Here is a 21,403-nt window from a genome sequence, read left to right on the forward strand (position 1 = left end):
ACCGTCCGGATGCGGTCGGTTGCACGGAAGAGATCTTGTCGCGCGCACATACCGGATATAAAATAATATATACATATCGTCAGGCCGGCGACTTTACGTCTTGTCCGCATATAACGGCCGCCGGTAAGGCGCAATAATATATCGTTGTAAACGTGCGTGTAAGTCTCGTGTACGCGTGCATGTATATTATGTGTGTGTACGGTCGGCGGCGGTGTAAAAACGTGCGTGTGCGGTGACGTGCGTGTGCGTGCGGCGCGGCGTGCGGTGTAAAAAGAGCGAGAGTGACAAATTCGTTTCGCCCCGACACGGTCTGCCCGGCGCGGCGTCGGTGGTGGCGTTACCGGTATGTACGGCGCGGGCTGGGGCGGCGGCGGCGGTGGGCCCGCGATCATTTGTCGATAATGAATTGGGCCCCTCCGATCCGCATCGCACTTAATAAATAAACCGCCGGCGCGGGCGCCGCCCATACGCCCAATGGCCGTCCGTTAAACCGTACGGCCCCCCGACGGGGGAAAAGACCCCGGCCACCCCCTGCGCGATCGTCACCCCGGCAACCGCGAGCGGTTAGGGGACGGACGTTTGGCGCGTCGCACGCACATTATATATAACATATATATATATATATATATATATACTATGCCAACATTTGTATACATACGATATACATATATTTAAATAGGGAATCTCTGTCTCTGTATAAAACGCGTCGATATATAATATATATGTATAGGTACATACCGCGGAGGGGGCGCGCGCGCGCACACACACACACTCATACATACACATAAACATTATATTCCGATTGAGTGTCGATAACGGGGATGAGGGTGCCCGGGGTGGAAATGGTGCGCGCAATCGCCGTGTAATCGAGTGATAACGCGTTACCGCCGCCGCCGCCGCCGCCGCCGTCGTATGGACCAGTTGAAGAGATTCGCGTTGTCGTCGCCCGCTCTATGCTGCTGCACGCCGCGGCCGCGCCGTTCCCTGGCTCAGCACGGACCGTATAGCACAGACCGTCGTCGCCGTCGCGCACTGCGCCACAACGCACCGTCGACGCACTACCTGCTGCCCGGGGCCGCTGCCGATGGACTCGCGAGCGTCTTCGCTGTCGCCGGTGATCGACCCGGACGACTCGAGATCGCCTCCCGGATCGCCCGCGCCGATGACGCTCCTGCAGCCGCGCCAAACCTCCGCCGGGCTGCACGCTCACGGCAACCACAACCACAACAATAACAATAACAACGACAACGACAACGACAACGACGTCGACGACGACGACGACGACATCGACGACGACGACGACCGGCGATCGTCCGGTGCGACAGCGAAAGCGGCACGCGCACCACCCTCGCCGTCGGACCATCACCGGGCGCTGATCGCCGGAATCACCGCAGCCGCAGCCGCAGCCGTCGCAGGTACGTGCCAAGCATATACTGCGGTCGCGTTTAATCATATATTATTACGATATACATGTTCATGCAGCGTATCGTGTTATCGCAATATCAGTTTACGTTTTTTTTATGTATTTTATCGTTGTGTATTAAAGTTTACACTATTGTTGTTAGTTATTGCTATACGCCTTCGGAATATTTGCTCAAAATCTATCGGCTGAAATTCGGTGTCTTGTGTGGTATTATTATGCAATAGCTGCGGAATGACGCCACCATAGCGATTTCGGTAGTGTCGGTAGATTTTCAATAAATAATAATTATTGAATAATGTTTATATGGGCAAGGGCACTGCGGACAAATACGCGAAACACAGCGTAAATCACTTGTAAATCTATGAAATCGTGACAAATCGTGTTTTATGGTAGACGATAGAGAAACGACCTGATAGCAGTGAGAGAGAAAGTAAGGTCCAGGAGCCAACATTGTCAGAAAAAGATAGCATACAACTCAAGGTCTCAAGACCATGTATATTCTATAGCCTTTGACAGCGAGGGAAGAAGGAAAGACAAATATGAAGACATTTTTAGAGAAATATGGCTACGCAGAGTAGGGAACGCGCAGTCTATATGTGTATTAATATACCTATGGATATGATTGTAACTTTAACTGCAGAACTCTATGTTTGTTTAAGTAAACGGTTTAAAACATTTTATGATATACCATGACACGCACATGGCAAATTTTTGTGAACAACAGTTGTTTTCGGTGTACATAAAATATTAACGTTTTCGTTTTTTCGACATATTACTCATATTAGGTACGATTAATATTATTATTATATTCATTAGCAATAGATACAAAATCCAACGATTTAAAAACTCCCGAACGTCACTGTGTGGGCACATATAGCTTACGGGCTATATGTCTACGTGATATGTACATTATACTGCATGTCGGGTCAGACACCTAAAACTTAAATTAAATAAAATACATTATGTTGTATGGACTACCATTATATTATAATATAGAAGCTGGCAAATTACACATATTATGACACACGTGGTTAGTATATTGGTTACAACGATTTTCATTGTGTGCACGTCACGATGTCATATCCATAATTCATATTATTACTATAATAATATGTACCTGCAGATTAATGACATTTAGGGTATAAAGATTTGGATAGAAGCAGCTCCCTTTATTATCTGGAAGTTGATACAGAGATGTATACATTTTTTACTCTCGATCAATAATATACTTTTATACGCGGTAATAAAGTGAGAGATATAACAATACACTTGGTGGTGATGAGGTTCAATAATCCACTACATAATCGTTATTAATAGAGATATCGGTATAGAAAATTATAATGCGATTTCTAGAAAAATTATAATTTTAAATCATAAATAGTATATTTAAATACTTGTCCAGGTAATTATTTTCAAGGGGTCTAAAACTGGTAACATTTTTGGTGTTGCGTAATTACCAGTTCATAGTAAAAACAGTTTTGCGGGGGAAAGAACGGAGAAGGCCGCTACTTCTATAATATTTAGGAATCAAATTTCCACCGTACAGATAAGAGAACGTCTTTATTTCTGCGTATCGTTTTTCTATTTTCAATAACACTTCAATCAAAAAGTTATTTTCAAACTTGGATAATTTTTTTGGTATAAGTGTTAAGTGATATCGAAAAAACAGACAAAGCTTTCTTAGTTGTATGGTAACAATTTTATTTCTTAACTAAAAGTATTTTCCGAATGCTTCTTTCCCACACAAAACGGATTTTAAGTTTTAACAAACAAATTAAACAGAAAAAGGACGGCTGGCGTCCTCTTAAGCGATTAAGTCATTTAAATATTTAAATAGTTAGATCTTAATTATTAATACCTATATGAGTTTAATGTTACCTATATTACCTTGTAATATTTATTTAATTCTAAAGATACCAAATAATTACAATACAATTATAATTATTAATATGCCAGCTCTACACAATATAAGTTAAGATAACTTTGTAATATACTAATATGATTAGATGGAGAATAATAATACCTACATTAATGTAAATATTATTGTTTTACCGTAAACATTTATATTTTAAAGTTCTATAACGGATTACCGCCAACGACCTTAATAAATAATTGTATTTTTAAGTCATACAGCTAAAACACAAATCAAGATTTAAAAGAAATAACCTCCTGTTATACTCCATTCAACCATATAAGTGTATCTAGACTTTTTTAATTGTTTGTTAATTATTATTATCATACACATATTCAATAAAATGATTGGTTAAAAAAAGGTGAAAAATTATGTTATAGACTATATGGACTTGTAACTAGGACTATGATTTCTGTATAGGTACATTTCCATGTTTAATTCGTCTAAATTGGTTGTTGCAGATATGTCCACGATTTAGATTATTCTCAATTAAATAAAACAACTTTTTTCTTGCATATTTTGAAGTTTTGAACATAATGCATATAAATGTATAATTCGATTTTTAAAAACCTTATGCATTTTAAATGGTATTTAAATGGTGTATATATTGGGTTATTTCTCGAATTCTCATAAATTGATTTATAATCTTATATTGGTGAAACAACCTATATTGTTACATATACATTGTTTTTGTTTTTCATTAGTGCGGCAAGTTGTAGTCAATATAAATATTTTTAATTATTTATTATAATAATTATAATTAGTAGTTTCTGTTTCAATTAGTTTCTGATTTTTATGAAAAAAATATTAAATGTTATGTAGAAAAAAAAATGTTTTTGCATATTTTTGCATATTTTAGTAAATAAAATGCATATTTTACAATTTTTTGTCGCATATAAATTCCAACCCTACTTGTAACATACAATGACACATTGCTGGAATAGTATATAATATAATACAAATTCACTATTCAACCTTTGTGATATCGTGTAAAAGCTACAATAACAGCGGGTCATAAAATCTTACGATTTAAGTTGGTTGATAGTAAATTATTCCAAGCTAAGATTAGATATGTATATGATGAATAATATGTGCTGTCTTTTGTGTTTTTTAAATATTCACATTATATAAATGACTCAGTATACAACTGAACAATCGTGTTTACGACTAATTTTTTTATTAAATAAATAAGCCTCAGTATCTATGACCATTGGCATCAAAGGTAAAGATTCTTAAGATATGGTATTTACATAAACAATTAACAGATTTATACAATATTTCTGAGATTGGTCTTGATTAAAAAATGCATCATGAGACTTATGTTGTTTGGTTGGAGGGCTTCCGACAGGATATTTGATACCCCAGCTTCTCGTTTGTCCTTTTCAAAGGAACGGCATTCGGCTATAATGTTTTTCGACTATTATTCCATCACACAAATATGTTGTTCGGTGTAAATATTTAAATACCTAATAAATGATGATATCGTTATTATTTTCTTTCTTTTTATTAATTATCCAGTGGAAACATAGGCTATTGGGCGTTATCAGCTATTATAATGAGTAGAGGTCGGATTTATATTCTTTTAAAATCCTTAAAATATGATGTTTGTATGTCACATAAAATAAGCAATATATTCTCTTAATATTCCTTTAAAATACCAGATATATGATGTTTTATGTCCTTAAATATGCAAAATATTCTTTTGATATAAAAAAAAAAAAACAGTTTAAATTAATTTTTTATTAATTTGGTTTTAAAAATATTTAATTAAATTAATTTTACAATAACAATTAATTACTATATATTGTTCGATGTATAGTCGTGACAGCTAACGAAATAACCGTTGTGCTTTCGCAATCGATAAGGAATACCTGGAGATTAATTTTTATTAAAATCCGGAAATAAATCATTTAGTGAACATTGTATTTATCAAATGCTGATATGCGTGAAATATGTTCATTATATGCCGGGTATCACAAAAATATTCCCAAATATTCTCTAACGTGTTAAATATTCTCTAACCTCTAAAATATGCTTTTTTATGCAAAATAAATTTTTTCCTGTGAATTCTGTGTTTCATGATTCGTAAAGATTTCTCACTCCCATTTAACTGCATAAACTAGAAACAAATATGTAAAATCATAAAAATCCGACCTCTAATAATGAGTTACGGTAGGGTTTGTACGGTTGTTGGAGACTCGTGTATGTGTTGCAAGGTTTTGCCACAAAGAACCCTGGTGGTCACCCATCCGGGAACTAGTGGCAGTAGTACTCTCCATCACGTTGCGAATAATTGCAGCAACCGTGCACGCCAAGCCACATGATGATATAATAATATTTATATTGTATAATGTATATTATATGTTTTACGTGTAATTTATAAACGTCTATTGAGGAGTAAATAATATAAAAATCAACATTTCAGTTAATAACAAATATTTACATAATTACATAATGTGATCTTGTTTATTGCATTTTAGAATTGTATTTACGATACTATATTCTAATATTTATTCTTATTCTATAATTGTATAATCTATACGCAAAATTAATTTAATTATATTTAGCTAATTTTGTATTGTATATAAATGTGTTTTCATTCATATTTTGACTATGTATACAATCACATCCATTTTTTTGTTGCCTTCAGATTTGATCGTATCGTGTCATCTATTTATAGTTTATACTATATTTTTTCGGAAAAAATATTCGAACTAAATTTTATAATTTATTACAATACCTTTTCAATACCTGATATCAGCTACGGCGTTGAACAAAAAAACACTCTTTGGATTTTGTTTAACCGATGGTTAAACTTTATGTGATGATTACATCTACTATAGTTATCAGTTGATATATTTCAATAAATATTATTCATTGAATTAATTAATTCTAAAGGATTGAGTTGATGTTAAAATAAATAATAAAAATTGTATATTATTTCGTCTTCACGCTGATTTTTGTTTAAGTAGACTTATTGTACCTTGACAGAATAAATACATATATATTATTTTAAAATCTAATCATAACCAATAAAATATATTGATGATAATGAGTGAAACAAATTTTTTTAATATTTTGGAACTGGCAAGATGAGACTGCTTGAACTAATCTAGACTCCATCGCTCAAGTTGCCTCAATGGCAACACGTATAAATAAGTTGTTGGTAAGGATTATTAAAATGTGTCAACATCTATAACCTATAGTCCTGAATAATTTACAATTTTTAATTTTTAATACATTTATTTTATGCGGTTTACACTTTTGCTAGTTACTATACCTTATAAAAACGAACGCATTGGATTCAAGCAAATACTGGAATAATACAATATTGTGTGTTACATACTATATTATTATTATATGTACATATAATATTATAATCAATGCGTAGTATATGTGAACGAATAATATGGAATTTAAACAACTTTAGATGGTAGGTAAAATAACGCAATATAATATATTCTATTATAGCTGCTAAGCTGCAGTATCCTGTAAAATCCGTTTATTCGGTTTTATCTGCTGCAGATAATCTGACCAGTATAAATGTGCTATTATTATTTTTATTTCTTAGCGGTAAATATCAACCGAAATGTTGTGTCGGTTCGGTAATAATAATAATAATAAAAAAAAAATTTAATAATGGGAATGTATTTTTTATTTTTATACTTTTATTTTTTTTAAAAAAGGGGGAATCGAGTTCAGTCGTACCTATATATAAATAAAAGTTGTTTTGGTCGGTGAGGGTGATTGAGTGCGCTGCGTCCACCGAATTTCATTAGAACCGTATATATATAGTTCGCCAGTGAGCGGCAAAAATACCAAATTGGATTTTTTTCCACCCCCTCGTCCCCGCTGTTGCGTCTTCGCGCCGTTTTTATTCGTTTTATTAATCCGAGGTCGGTTACACGGGCGAATTTATTGTTGTTTTTTTCGCCATCACATAATAATACACGCCCAGTAAAACAAACGTGTGCACTGCTGTATATTATATTATATTGTATATACACGGTGGCTCGAAATCATTATTATCGTCCCCGGGTCGGGTTAATCGTATTACACAATTTTTATCGTACGCGACTCATGTATACATGTATATATATTGTATAGCTGTGTAGTGTAATATTCGGCGAGATTGAATTATACTTGACTGCGTACATTAATGAATGTAACTGCTGTACGGCGCGGTGTGTGTACATAATACATATATATATACATATATAAACAAGGGGCACACCACTGCACACACAGACCTGACTAAAGCCCGAAAATTACTGTTACCAATTACTATTATATCGAACGTCTCGTTGGGGAATTGATAATAACGCAACGACAACGCATGATAATACGCCAAACACTGCAATAGATATTATTATTTTTTATTATTATTATTACGTAAAGGTACAGTGGCGTTGCGGCATCCGATGACAGTAACGATTATTATAATTTACGAGTGACCATTGTATTTTCGTGGGTATTTTCGATTTACAATATTTTTATTTTGTCGTATCATCAAGGCTGGGCGAGTACTATTTTTTTTTTCGCAACTCGTCAACAAGTTAAGTTAATGCAGAAAAATGGTATTACGATATTTTGAATAATACAGCTAAATATACGCTCGAAATACAGCACAAAATTGAAAACTACAAAAATTACTCCATTTTTGGTTTAAGCACATCTAATAAACGAGATTTCGATGCGACGATGCCTATAGACGAAAAATATTATGATAATACTGTAATCAAGTTATATACTTCTTAATCCACCCACACGGTTTGTTATCTTTTAAATGCGTATTTCTGACATTGTGATTGATGGCTACGAAATTTTTCGAAAAACTAGTTTTTAAAAATATTACTAATTATTTTTCCTAAAACAATCACTGGTCATTGACAAGATCAATGTTATCGCATCTGGCATACAAACTTCTGCATGTGAATCAAAACTGCCTCCCTGACCACAAACATCCACCACAATCTCTCCTTTATACATTTGTATTCTTGTAGCGCAAAAACTTCGAACTCAATGTGTATGGAAAATAACGAAATACTCTCTGCCTATGGCACAACAGTGTACTGGGGTGTCACGACGTGCATTATATAGGTAATAGATACTAATGTGCATGATTGTCCGCCACAGTTTGTTAGTTGTTGACATTTGTTTTGCACTTATCTTATCTAAAATGTTTACGAAAACGACTTTCCATTACGAATTCGAATTTCCCCAAAGTTAAAATTTCAAAAATAGAATATCACGACATCCGGTAATATAACATTTTCCAACCAAAAATATAGTTGGATTTCATATACATTAACATTATTACATTAATTTGACTATATTGTTCGGTAATGTAAAACAAATTAAACAGTTATAATTATAAGCAACTGTATACTATTGTTAAGTTAACTCAACAATAATATAACAACTAAAATTATTTTATGACAACAAATCTGGATTAGCTATTATTAAGTTAGCACAACTAAAATATGACTAACTATTAAGTATTAACTATTACAAAATTATTATTTTCGGGTACGATGCACTTTTACAAGAACTTAAATGTATACCCTAGTCCACTACAGAAATGAATATGAAACACTTAGAAACACTCAAGGCAAGTTGAAAGAGCAAAGAGGATGTCTCTGATCACTTCAACACCACCTACCAAACGAATATTAGTTATTCCGTATTCGTATAATATGGCGTTCTCCAGCTACTTTGTGCAACACCAGAAGTAATAATATTACTAAAAACAAAGTAAATGTTCTTGTAAACTAAATTTTTGATGTGTTTCAACAACACAATACCATTATCCTAAAGAAAACGATCTACTTACTTAATCAATTCCTGGATTCACCACACTAAATGCTCATATCTTCAAAAAATATTTCTCCCGACAGTAATACATAATATTAAAAAAAAAAAAAACTCTGACTATAACTTAATAACAGCAGAAATACTCAATCAACTCTCGAAAAAAAATTAACTCTATCCCTAACTAATTTATATTTTATGAACTAACCAACCAAATCACTCAATTCCCAATGATCTTCCAATCTCTCCAATCCACGGTGTAGTTTAAAACATACAAATACAATTAAAATATAAAATTAAAAATCACATAATTATTCTCTAATTAGGCGACATACGACAAAAAATATGCCTGTTAATCTCAAAAAAGGCTAAGAAAAACAGTGGTGTCGTGACTGGGCGTTAATCTTAAATTTTAATTGTTATATATTAAATATATAACTATATTATATAATATAATTTAAATAGCTGCTATAATTATTTATAATATTTTACTAGTTTTCAACTAACAAATTGTTGAACCCATGTAAAAGTTATTCTAAGAATAAGATTCTTCATTCAATGAAACATGCATTTTTTCTTCATTACAAGTTTGACATTCACGACTCACTCGTTAGTCATAAGCATAACCCTCATAAGTATTAAAAAAAAATTGTGAAATAAAAAATTTAAGACCTTCTATTTCATTATAAAACCATCTTGTTTCAAATAAATGTTATAAATGTACAATACATTACGGGGCATTTCTTCCAATTGTAGATGGATCAGATGACTGAAATATATGATATAGGTATTATTATTATAGGTGTGAACGATTGGCGCGAGGTGTAAAAAGATAAATATAGTTTATATATAAATATATACCTATGATATAGCGAAGAATGGAGGGTGGTTTTCCTTTTTCTCTTCCTTTCTCTTAATTAAAGTAATGGGATTAGACTAATCCGAGACATAACAGAGGCACAGTCGCACGATGGTGAGCCGGGCGGTGCTGCGGGGAATAAAACGTCTTAAGGCCTCCTCAACTGCGGGGCGGGACTTCTTAACTACACCCTAGAGTACTTCAGGGCTACAGACTTAAATTAATTGCCCCGTAACTCCAACAAAGCGTCTCATCGTCGTAATTTTATTTCATAATAAAAATCGTAGACTTGTACAAAGGGTTTACTCCGTTTATATATATATATATAACAATACAGCTACTTTTCGAACACTTACTTTTTTCATTTTTTTTTTTTTTTATCTCACTCTACTTTATTTAAATTTATTTCGTCCCAACGATTAACAATTACTATACTTCTCATTTCAATAATGTACGCATATAATTACGGCAATAAATTAAACTTTTTATTTGTGGTTTAATAACCACACCAATTTCAACATGAAATATGAAATAAAGTACACTTTCGGCAACTGCAATAAATTTGTATTATATATTACGTCACGCGCCAATGTGTCACATATTTTAAACAAAATATTGAATATTATTTTCAGTAAATAAATATTTACAACATGAACTTTGATATTTTATTTATTCACTCTGCCTCTAATACTGCATCTTTATCTAATAATATTTAAGTCAACATTAAATTATTTGTAAAAAACACTTAAATACCTATATTTATTCAAATTTTAGTTGATTTAATTTGATAATGAACATTATTATTAAATCATCGAATTAATAAGTAATAACTAAAATAAATAATGGTACTTATATATTAATTTTGTTTTTGAAACAGTATTTTTCTTATTTATACATTTATGAATACATTATACATATTTTATATATTACATGCTAATCTGAATAGGGCGTATAAAACTATATTTTTTAAATATTATGATGTGTACACTGTACAATTTAGATGGATATATTTTTTGATTATTTCAATTAACCAGTTTTTGAGTTAAATAGGTGGTTCAAAAAATGTATTTAACTTCTCATTTTTGCCACCTTCACAATTCCTGGGAACCCTCCCAGGAGGCTCAGAAGGAAATGGTGTAGAGATCTTCTCAATGAGTAATTGAAGTAGCTTTATACATTAAAAAATTAAAATTACCAAGTAAAGGCAGTGTAACCACTGGATGACTCCTCCCATCGCGTTTTCATGTAAACACTTTCTAATTTCACATATTCTTATTGTCCCTAAAGGAACAGATTGTATATATCTTATAAAAAAATAAAAAATGAAAAAACTTCTTATTTTACTGAAAATCAACAGACATAGACAATAACTGGAATTTTGGAAATAAAGTATAATATATACGGCGGTGTTATACGATTGCGAACATTTTACCATTTTAGTAGTACGATTGCGGACGATTTTTTGAGCGACGTTGTCGTTTGAATTAATTTTTCATATCGTTGTATAAAAAATACTTTTAACATTTTTTTTTTAAATAATTCAATTTTTGAAACCGTTGACAAAAATCTTATTTTTAGGTATAGTGTATATTTAGTGTTGGTAAAATTATGTAATTTAAGAATAATTTATAGTTAATAAATAAATATAATGTAATTATAATATTACATACAATTTAATAATATACTACAAGGTACTTATTAACAGTATAATAAAATAAAACTTAATCATGCAAATTGTACTCAAACGATTCGCAGTCCGCAGTAGCTATTGTACTCCATTAAATGCAGGTACACTTATAATAAATACGATTTGAATGTAATCTATTTGATAGGCGGAACCCCAATTAATTTGTAAGACCCATTTAAGTAGCTGCAAATCACAGTGTAAAAATAGGGAGGAAGGAAATTTGGAAAGAGTGAGAGAGAAAGCGAGGAAGATGGAAATGAATAATGAAATAAAGAAAACGATTACGTTAAGCTTTTAATAGCTATGTTGTGCGCTTGTTTAATTTGCCAAATGGTATTAAATGCACATATTCGAATTAATTTCGTTTTTTTTTATCTCAAACCCCTCTAGTAACTGGTACTTAAATCCTTAAGCTACGAAAAAAGTCATAATAAAAGCGGTAATCAATTAGTATTATTGGCAAGTTAACAGAATAATTGTTAGAATATAATAAAGTACCTACCTACTGAAAATCGAACACTATACGTAATTATATTATAATCATCATATTTTAGTTATTTTCGAATGCACAAAACAAGAAGTATAATCCCATGTTAATGCACATAAATATATATTAAATAATGAAACAATTATTTAAGTACATTATTTGTTGAATGGTTTTATTTTGTGGAAGACATTATAACTTTCATATATTATACTTATTCACACATACCCATTTGTACACTGTACATTATAGTATTGCACATACTTAAACCTATATAATTACGTGTATTAGAATTTCTAATTACTCGTATGTATAGAAATATAAGAGAATTGATTTCTTGTATTAATATTTAATTTATCTCATATTTGTATTAATCTATTCGGACTTACGAAAAAAGTACATTTTATTATACTTTTCAAACTTTACCAACAACAAAAAAAATTAATTTGTCAAATCTCAATTTACTCATATGTATAATATTGAATACAAGTGTATATAGTTACCTAATTTGTACAATGTACATATTGTCAAATTGTTTGAATGTGTATACCTATAATATAAATAATAATAATATTTGTTGCGATGAGCACAAATATATATTTAATTAAACAATGAATACAAAACTTTGAGTTTAATTTAGCCTTAAAATGGTTACAACAATATTAATTTATTCTGTTAAATAATTTGTTTTACTAAATTATTCCTAACTCACCATCCTGTTATTTATCTTGTAGCAGAATTCCTGAGAATTAAATTTGTTGCAAAACAGTGCAATTAAATGTTAACCTTGAAAAATGTTTAAATAATTGAATCACTTAAAATGATGCTTAATAACAAGAAAGCAGATATATATGTATAAATTTAAATCTTGGGTATTATAAATTATATAACTAAAGAAATAACTGAAATGTAAAACAATAATACCTATATAAATTAACCTCAATTTAAAATGCAAATGTATTTTGATACAATGATCCTTTTATGTATGGTATAATTATATAAAACAACTAATAAGAAGATAGTTTGAACATTTTGAAATTAAACTTATTGTGAACCATGTTTGAAATACACTATATTTTATTTTTATCGAATGCCAGGTTGGTCCAAAATACAGTAGTAACTAGTAAAGGTATTTACAATAGTATGAGTTTAGTAAAAGTGAGACGGAACTATTTAACCAGATTACAACGGGAATAAAGGGTTTGTGTTAGCTGACGCATCAAACGGTCAATTGGATTATTCTAAAATAAAGTGGATTAAACGTGGAGTCGTGGAGTGACACGAAAGTTTATAGGGGAAAGGAGCGATGGGGCATGAACTGAACCGTCAATAAGATTTTTAAAGAACCTTATGTTGCTATTTTCCTATCAGCCAGAGTTAACAGACCTAGCTCATGGAAAACTGGACAATGGTCGTGTAAGGGGTGGGAAATATCTTGTACATAGCTGGCATAGGGTAGAAAACGCCTTTGGTTTGCTCTATAGTAGAAGAGTCTGAACCTGTGCGGGGGACCCATTGGATTGATCTGTACCCAAGCAGGGGCCGAACTAACGAGCCTTAAGGGCTTTTATTGGAGAGGTGAGCTTAAAGTCAGACGATATCCATTCTATGAACCCTAGGGCTTTATAAGTCATGCAACTTATTGATAAAAATATGAGATTAGTAGCTGAGGTCTGGAGATACATTATGATACTACTTCAATATTCAAATCACCTGATGCATTATAGTCTATAAGTATATTCACATAGCGCATTATTGCAGGTTTTATCTGAAACATTTAATAACAAACTGAAAATACGCACAAAAAAAAAAATACAATAATACACATAGATAACTATGTGTATTATTGTATTTTTTAATAATAATTTAATACAATTGCATAGTATACAGTATTACGTATACATTGCTTAGATACCTATAACTTGAAAAAAGTAATCTGTAAGGCACTTTAAGTGACCAAGTAGTTGAAAAAAAAATAAGTTAAATATTATAAAAATTGCTGTCCATAATAAACCATGGTTGATTGTTATTTTGGTCCGACAGTTTGAACCCACGTGACATAATGCTATTTAAGTATACAACATATAATATCTATCAGACATTTATACGGAGTTTTTATTTTAAATATTTTGTTAACATTCTAGATTTCAAAGAGCCTAAAGAAGACGGAGTGGAAGACTACCGTCAAACGTTCGATGGTTCAAAAAATAATAACAGTAAACAGTTAAATGGTCCGTCCAATAAGCAGAGGCGAAGTAGGACCAACTTCACTCTTGAACAGCTCAACGAACTCGAAAGACTTTTTGATGAAACCCACTACCCAGATGCATTTATGAGAGAGGAGCTTAGTCAGCGCCTTGGTCTCAGTGAGGCTAGAGTACAAGTTAGTTTTATTCTATAAGTTGGACAAAAATAATTCTAAACAATTATAGAAACCGTTCAAAATATCAAAGATTGATATTTTCAAAAACAATTGTTCGAGCAATAGGGCAAGTATAAAAACGTGCAAAATTTGAAATTTAAACAGCGGTAGTACGCAATGCTTTTTTATTTGAATGTTAAGTCTTATAGTTGAACTTAGTGATTTTGAATTCGATCATATTAAATCACGGATAATTTATACCATTTAATTTTAAAAAATGTAAATGTAATTGAAATGTTCAACGTTTTTAGGTATGGTTTCAAAACAGGCGGGCCAAATGCCGAAAGCATGAAAGTCAAATGCATAAAGGTATGATTTTACTTTTATCTTTAATTCAATAGAAATAAAACAGATAATATATTTTGTATATTTGTATGTAGTCGATTATTCAGAATGATGCGACTGTAATCACGGTGAAGTACCTACCTTAACAGAGTTAATACTTAATTCAAATTATTATATCTTTTATATATTATACAGTACACACATTAAACAAATGTATAAAAAATGGTTATGCAGCAATCTTAAAAAACGTACACTTTATGGCAGTTGCTTCCTATATTAATTTGCCCCAATATTTCAGAAAAAAAATTTTTCACTGTAAAAAAATGATTTATTATAAAGTTAAATTCGTCTTCTATGAACTATATACCTATTAAAAATATTTTATGTTGTGTGCTTTTATTAAATATTCAAATTATACTATTTGAAAAAAAAACCCTAAAGTAATTTTTCAAAACCCTATAGAATAATGTACCACCTAACTAAAACTTTATTATTTATTTATCACTTTACTTAATTTTACCTATGAAAAACATTCATTTATTTTTTACTACATGTTTAGCAAGAAAACAACTAAGTAATAGTACATTTAATATAAAATGTTTAAATAACACGAATACAAGTGTTTTAGTGTTTAGTACATTTTATCAAAACGATAAAAAATAAAATGTTTTAGAAGGGTTCCCGCGGCTCTTAAATAAAATGGAGAAAATCATTATTTTCGAATTATAATAACAAATCTGTTTTTAAATAGATCGCGTGCGTAAGACATAAAATAATATTATAGTGTAACTTTTTTTCATCGTACAACTTTAAGGTAATGATATTGAATTATGAATACTTAAACTTTATTAAAACCATTCATGACATAATTATTTTTAATACAAAAAAAACATTACATCCTACTGTTTCGATGATGGATATAAATACGTCGTCACATCATCTTGTCGTCGGTAGGTACTTAATATCCTAAATATAAGTTTATTATATCTAACGAATTATGACGGACTAGCTGCAGGATTTCGTTTTATTCTAATATTAATAACACGTATAGATATATTTTGCAATACGCGAATATCAAGAGCGAAACCATGCAGACGCAGTAGGCACACAGCAGTGGTTATTGGAGATAAATGTACATATAATGCACACAGTCACTGTGGAATAAAAATCGCACTTGTCATTTAGAAATGAAAAAAAAAATAAACGAGAAAGATAATTTCATTTTAATGTCCGACGGGGGATAGTATTATATTCGTCGACCCGCGCGTACACTCACATATATATATATAATATAATCGTATACAAACGCGATTAACGTACCGCAACACGTTTTATGGTCGGTCATTAATATTAATAATGTAAGTATAATTTTTTTTTTTGGGCGGGCAAAACAACGGCGACGAACGAATTATATTAAATCTGAGCGGGGCCAAAGGCTTATCCGTTAAACGGGGCGACTATTGTCCCGATGATAAAAAAAATATACATATATATACATAATATTATATAATTATAACATCTACAGGGGCGCGTGCTTAGAATTTGTAAATGTAATATAAATTTAAATGTAATTTACTAATATAATATTTTTTTTATTGTTTTTGTGATTCCGTCATCAAATAAAGTTGGTCATAATGGATATGCAATTAATATTAATTGTATAGTTCTCGTCCGCCACATAATAATGTAATACAATTTTTACAAACGTTGTCATTTTTAAACTCGTTTACAATTTTTTGACAAAATTGCAATAGAAATCAACGTCTTATTATGTGGATCATGGCCCTCTAACTGAAATAATATAGGAACCTTTATTTCGCTAGTCACTATAGTCGGCCTTTCTTTTTCAATATAAATCGCTCGATATTTCGTCACGCATTAATATTTCTTGCTCACACACTTAGTTCTCGGTATACAGTAGTAAATGGGTGCATTAATAAAAAAAAAAAAAAACCAAGTGAGATAGGTTCATCTAAGATATTGTATCTGTCTGAAATTATATACTTGCTGCTTAGCGTCACCGATCCCAATGCGAAAAAGCAGTCATACACTGCAGTATAATATTGCACAGTGAATAAAAATAAAATTGATAGTTAATTTTTGCATCCTTATTTCTGACGCTCGCCGTGGCTAACGCAGTGTTAAAGACATTTACGTGCTGTTCTCTTGTACGCATATGTACAACTCTGAGCTTAGATGTAAACATGGCAATATCGTAGACGTGTACTGTGTGCCTATACCTGTTATACAAGATGCAACCGAACGGACGATATTACAGTCGTGTAAAAAGTGCGATACAACTGCGATGACGACCGCAGGTTTATGTTCAGACGAGTAATGAAAATCGCATAAAAAAAAACGAATGAAACGAAAATAATTCACACAGACTTCACGAAATGCGACATGGTACGTGTACTACGTGTGCTGTAGTAATCAGTGGTCGAAGTGGCTCAAAATAAGTGGAAGGATATGCCTCTCACAATTTATATAGTTCTCGTATACTGCTCAGACGGTCATACGAAATTAGTGGAGGGATGGAAAATGTGAATTGTACAAAGCGGAAGGATGACATCCCACAGTATCTCCCCCCCCCCACTTCGACCACTGACAGTAATGGGGTGTTGAACCTGTGCTCGTCGGCCGCGGTCCTCGGAGCCGTCTCCTACGTGAAAATATTTCTTTTACAGTTTTACCTATATCCATGCATGAATAGCATTATATCAACGGATGATCTATGCACAACAGTCGTAGTCGTGATCGCGGTGCTGCTGGGGCAAGTGCGCATATACGACTGGACCGCGAGGAGGAATCGAAATCGAATTAGCGAAAGAAAAAAAAAACAAACAAACAAATTCCCACCCCCGAGGAGCAGTCGCCTTATTCTCACCCCAACCCGGTGGGGTACGAGAGTTTGCGCATGTTTATATACATATATAAAATACATACTATTGTGTGTGTGTGTACCGTTTAGCGAGGAGCACAGGCGGAGAGAGAGAGAGAGAGACGGTCCGCTGCTGCAGTAGTACAGTTCTCCTAATCGCTCACTGGGGTGCAATCGGGTGACAATCACTCGTTGCGCCGCACACACACTTAACTTGATTAAGCGACGACTGTATATATATATATATATGTGTGAGTGCGTGTGTGTGAGTGTGTGTGTGTGTGTGCGTGTGTGCGTGTGTGTGTTATTATATGTACAAATCCAGATTATTTGTAATCCCTCCGTGATCCGTGCAAAACATCCCATATGCGTGTATACGTGTACCCACGCCCTTATTATTATTATTATTATTATTGTTATTGTCACAATCGGTGCACTGATAATAATTTATTATTGACCGTCTCGTCGGGTGCGTGCATGCATCATGCATACAACTTGCATGCGGTACCTGCACACGCCGCACAGTCGTCCAATAATGCCCGTAGTGTGTATGGTTTAGACGATGCCGCGTAAAAATGTATATAATATTAATGTTGTTGTTTCGGTCGTACCGTCTCGGCGTAGGTGTACGTAATTTGTAGTCCGATGTTAAATTGTGACGTTTTTCTGCGATTTAGAATAATTGTTTGCATCTGTATGAGTGATGACTGATGATCAATGATAGTATTAATGTTATCTGATCGTAGTAGTATATACAAGTCGTGCAGATACAACTCGAAACGGAACGGTATCTATTCGCAACCGTATGATTTTCACAGTGTTATTGAAAAATATGTTAGGTACTATTTATGTGCTGGGTTGATACTTGATATACCCACAGTCGTATAAAAAAATTACATAAGAAAAACGATTTTAATGCAATAGCTCGGTGTACCTTATTTATATAGGTATAGTCTATTATAGTTAATTGTTCGTAAACTATCTACACTAAGTTAAAAAAAAAATGCTTTAAGAATTATCTAATCTCAATTTTCAATTTATCTTTTGTGATTAATGCATTATTTTAGATATTTTTTACTGAAGTATAAAAACACGCGTAATTGTATTGTTAAATTAACACATTCTTCAATTCACTCAAAATCTGTATAAAAAACCATCTATCGTACCTAATACCTATAATACTTGACACACATCCGAACAAAAAAGCATGTAAGATTAAATCTTAATGATAGCAAGTGCCGAGTATAACGTTACATTGTTAACAGAGCAGACCAGGAATCATTTGAACATTTTTTCATTTTTAATATACCTACCCAAAACAACTGATTTATTGTTGATAATTTGACCGTCACCTGTAAAATGTATAGCTCAATGTGACACTTACAAATACCTTATCACTATATTATATAAGAGTTAATTTAATATATAGGTAGTAAGAACATAACTATAAAATACCTACCCACGTTAGTGGCGTTTAGTCAGGATTTTCGTTTCGGAGGGGTTCTGATAGTATTTTTCTGTATACAACCATAAGGCTGTGCGGAGACTAGAGAGTAGGGAGACTTATTTCAAATATCCTCCATAAGTTTAGTATACTGCATGCTGATGCCCTGCCCGTAGCCCGTAGGTATATAACATTTTAGACTTTTGCAGTTACCTTCATACAATTTATAGCTATGATACATGATGGTTACGTGTAACGTATATAATACGTTCATAAAGTACTGAGAGCATTTTTAAATATTCCCGAAATTCCGGAGAGGACTGTAGTCCTTTTAGACCCCCCTTGCTATGCCACTAACACACATGACTTATTTACAGACGTCGACACAATGTCATCATTGTCTTGTGTTCGTGCGGCTACTTTTGATACATGTTTTGTAAATACATTTTACATAATTATTAATGATAAATTAAATATCTAGCTTATTCTGCATAATGACTCAAATAATATACAGGAATGCACAATTTCTGACGTTTGATGTTGTTTGATTTTTACATCTAAAAAACAGAAGCAACTTTCAGTCGGTGTCGGTAATTTGTCTGAACCATAATATTACTTTCTACAGCATAGTCTATTCGGCCAAAGACCAATAAAGACAAATTTCGATCGATTCTGTGTAATATATTATAATTTATAATATTATGATATAATACTTAAGCTATTAGTTTATATTTTCTTAGCATGGAACACTGAGATGTATTGTTTTTATTCATTTTTTTTATAGGCTTAATGATGCACCAGAACGTATCTACGCCACTAGAACCGTGTCGAGTGGCCCCGTACGTAAATGTGCCAAGACTGCCGCAGTTGCAATTCAATTCTTCGGCTGCAGCTGCGGCTGCGTTTTCTGCGTTCGATCCGGCCATCTTGACTGCTGCACAACAGGTAATTGTTAGTGTATTATCGATTACATTTAATATTTAAAGCTAATGCGTAGTTAAGAAAAGTTTAAAAAATTCAACCTGCTGTGCAAAATGTGTAACGGTTCACAGAAATCGTGTGAAACTTGTACCTAGCCGTGAAATATATTGTATTGTCAAGTCAGAGAGAAATATATATTTATTTCAGTTACATTATGCAGTGGCCATGGGAAGAGGTGTTCTGTGCCCTGCGCCATATCCTCCGGGTGGTCTGAGTCTAGCTGCTCTTGCGGCATTACATCAAGATAGACTGTTAACCAAAAATTCCAGTATAGCTGACTTGCGGTTAAAAGCTAAAAAACACGCCGAAGCCATTAGTAGAGACCAAGAGATTGTTTAACATTAGGCATGCCTTTTCTTTCGTTATGTTTTTTTTTTTATATGCTGTCAACAATTTCGTAATATTTTCATGCTACATCCATCGCATCCACTGCGAGAAAGGTGACACAATTTAAAAAATGTCAATATTAAGTCTACACTATGTATTAATAAACACGTATGATGCACATAAGCGAAAAACGTAATATTATCATCTCAAACTTTAAATGTGTCCACCATTGAGCAGTTTTGTCAGTTTTACTTTTAGACGAATCCATAGTCATCGTATCTAGAACAATGTCACGTATTTTCTCAAACTAATGTTTCAAGACAAATGTGTGGTGCCGTCAAGAAAAACGACACATTTCGAACTGTGTCTGTTTAAATGTTATAGTTTGTGTTTAAAAAATGACATAAGTAGATAATACTTGAGAGGCCATAACAACAAAAAATGATTTTGGATAAGCAAGAAATTTATATAGCAACTATTTTTGGCTTTTATGTCTTGTTCTGCTAAGTTCCACATCATAATTATTCAATAATATTTGATTTACAGATTCATAATACTCTTTTAGAATAATAAATCCTTATGGTGTCGTAGAATTTACTGTCAAACGTACTTATCTGAAACTTACAAGAAGCTCGTGCTATTTCAGTATAAGTTGTATTAATAGTTTCAACTAATTTGATTTTTTTTTAAAATCCCAGTTATTTTTAATTGTGTCACTTTCCTTGCTGAGGTGTGAATAATTTACATGATATTAATATTTTATTTTAGGTAGGTTTTTTAAGCATGAATATATTTAATGAAATATTTAGTTTTAAAACCACAAGTTGAAATGTACACGTTGTTTTCATTTGTCTTATTATGAGTACCTACTAACTTCATTATATCTA

At 32.5% G+C, this 21,403-nt stretch overlaps 1 protein-coding gene across 2 annotated transcripts; it reads left to right on the forward strand.

Annotated features, from left to right (window-relative positions):
- Positions 1 to 900: 900 nt before the first annotated feature.
- LOC111040685 (short stature homeobox protein 2-like) lies at positions 901 to 20,943 on the forward strand. 2 transcript variants are annotated; one of them, XM_022324687.1, is made up of 5 exons: positions 901 to 1,415; positions 14,321 to 14,559; positions 14,850 to 14,907; positions 19,993 to 20,159; positions 20,337 to 20,943. In XM_022324687.1, the coding sequence occupies exons 1-5, from the start codon at positions 1,085 to 1,087 to the stop codon at positions 20,526 to 20,528; spliced, it is 987 nt and encodes a 328-aa protein (XP_022180379.1). In that variant the 5' UTR covers positions 901 to 1,084; the 3' UTR covers positions 20,529 to 20,943. The 2 variants fall into 2 exon arrangements, with proteins under 2 accessions (XP_022180379.1, XP_022180381.1); XM_022324689.1 differs by having other exon boundaries at positions 905 to 1,415; positions 19,993 to 20,153.
- The last annotated feature ends 460 nt before the right edge of the window (positions 20,944 to 21,403 follow it).

This window comes from Myzus persicae, unplaced genomic scaffold, assembly GCF_001856785.1.
Source record: "Myzus persicae strain clone G006 unplaced genomic scaffold, MPER_G0061.0, whole genome shotgun sequence".
NCBI lineage: Eukaryota > Metazoa > Arthropoda > Insecta > Hemiptera > Aphididae > Myzus > Myzus persicae.

What these genes read in the sequence shown, in the direction of transcription:
- LOC111040685 (XM_022324687.1), top strand. Translation starts at nt 1,085, where the DNA reads ATGGACTCGCGAGCGTCTTCGCTGTCGCCGGTGATCGACCCGGACGAC. An exon ending in CGCAGCCGCAGCCGTCGCAG is followed by an intron (nt 1,416 to 14,320) that starts GTACGTGCCAAG and finishes TTAACATTCTAG; the next exon opens with ATTTCAAAGAGCCTAAAGAA. An exon ending in TCAGTGAGGCTAGAGTACAA is followed by an intron (nt 14,560 to 14,849) that starts GTTAGTTTTATT and finishes CAACGTTTTTAG; the next exon opens with GTATGGTTTCAAAACAGGCG.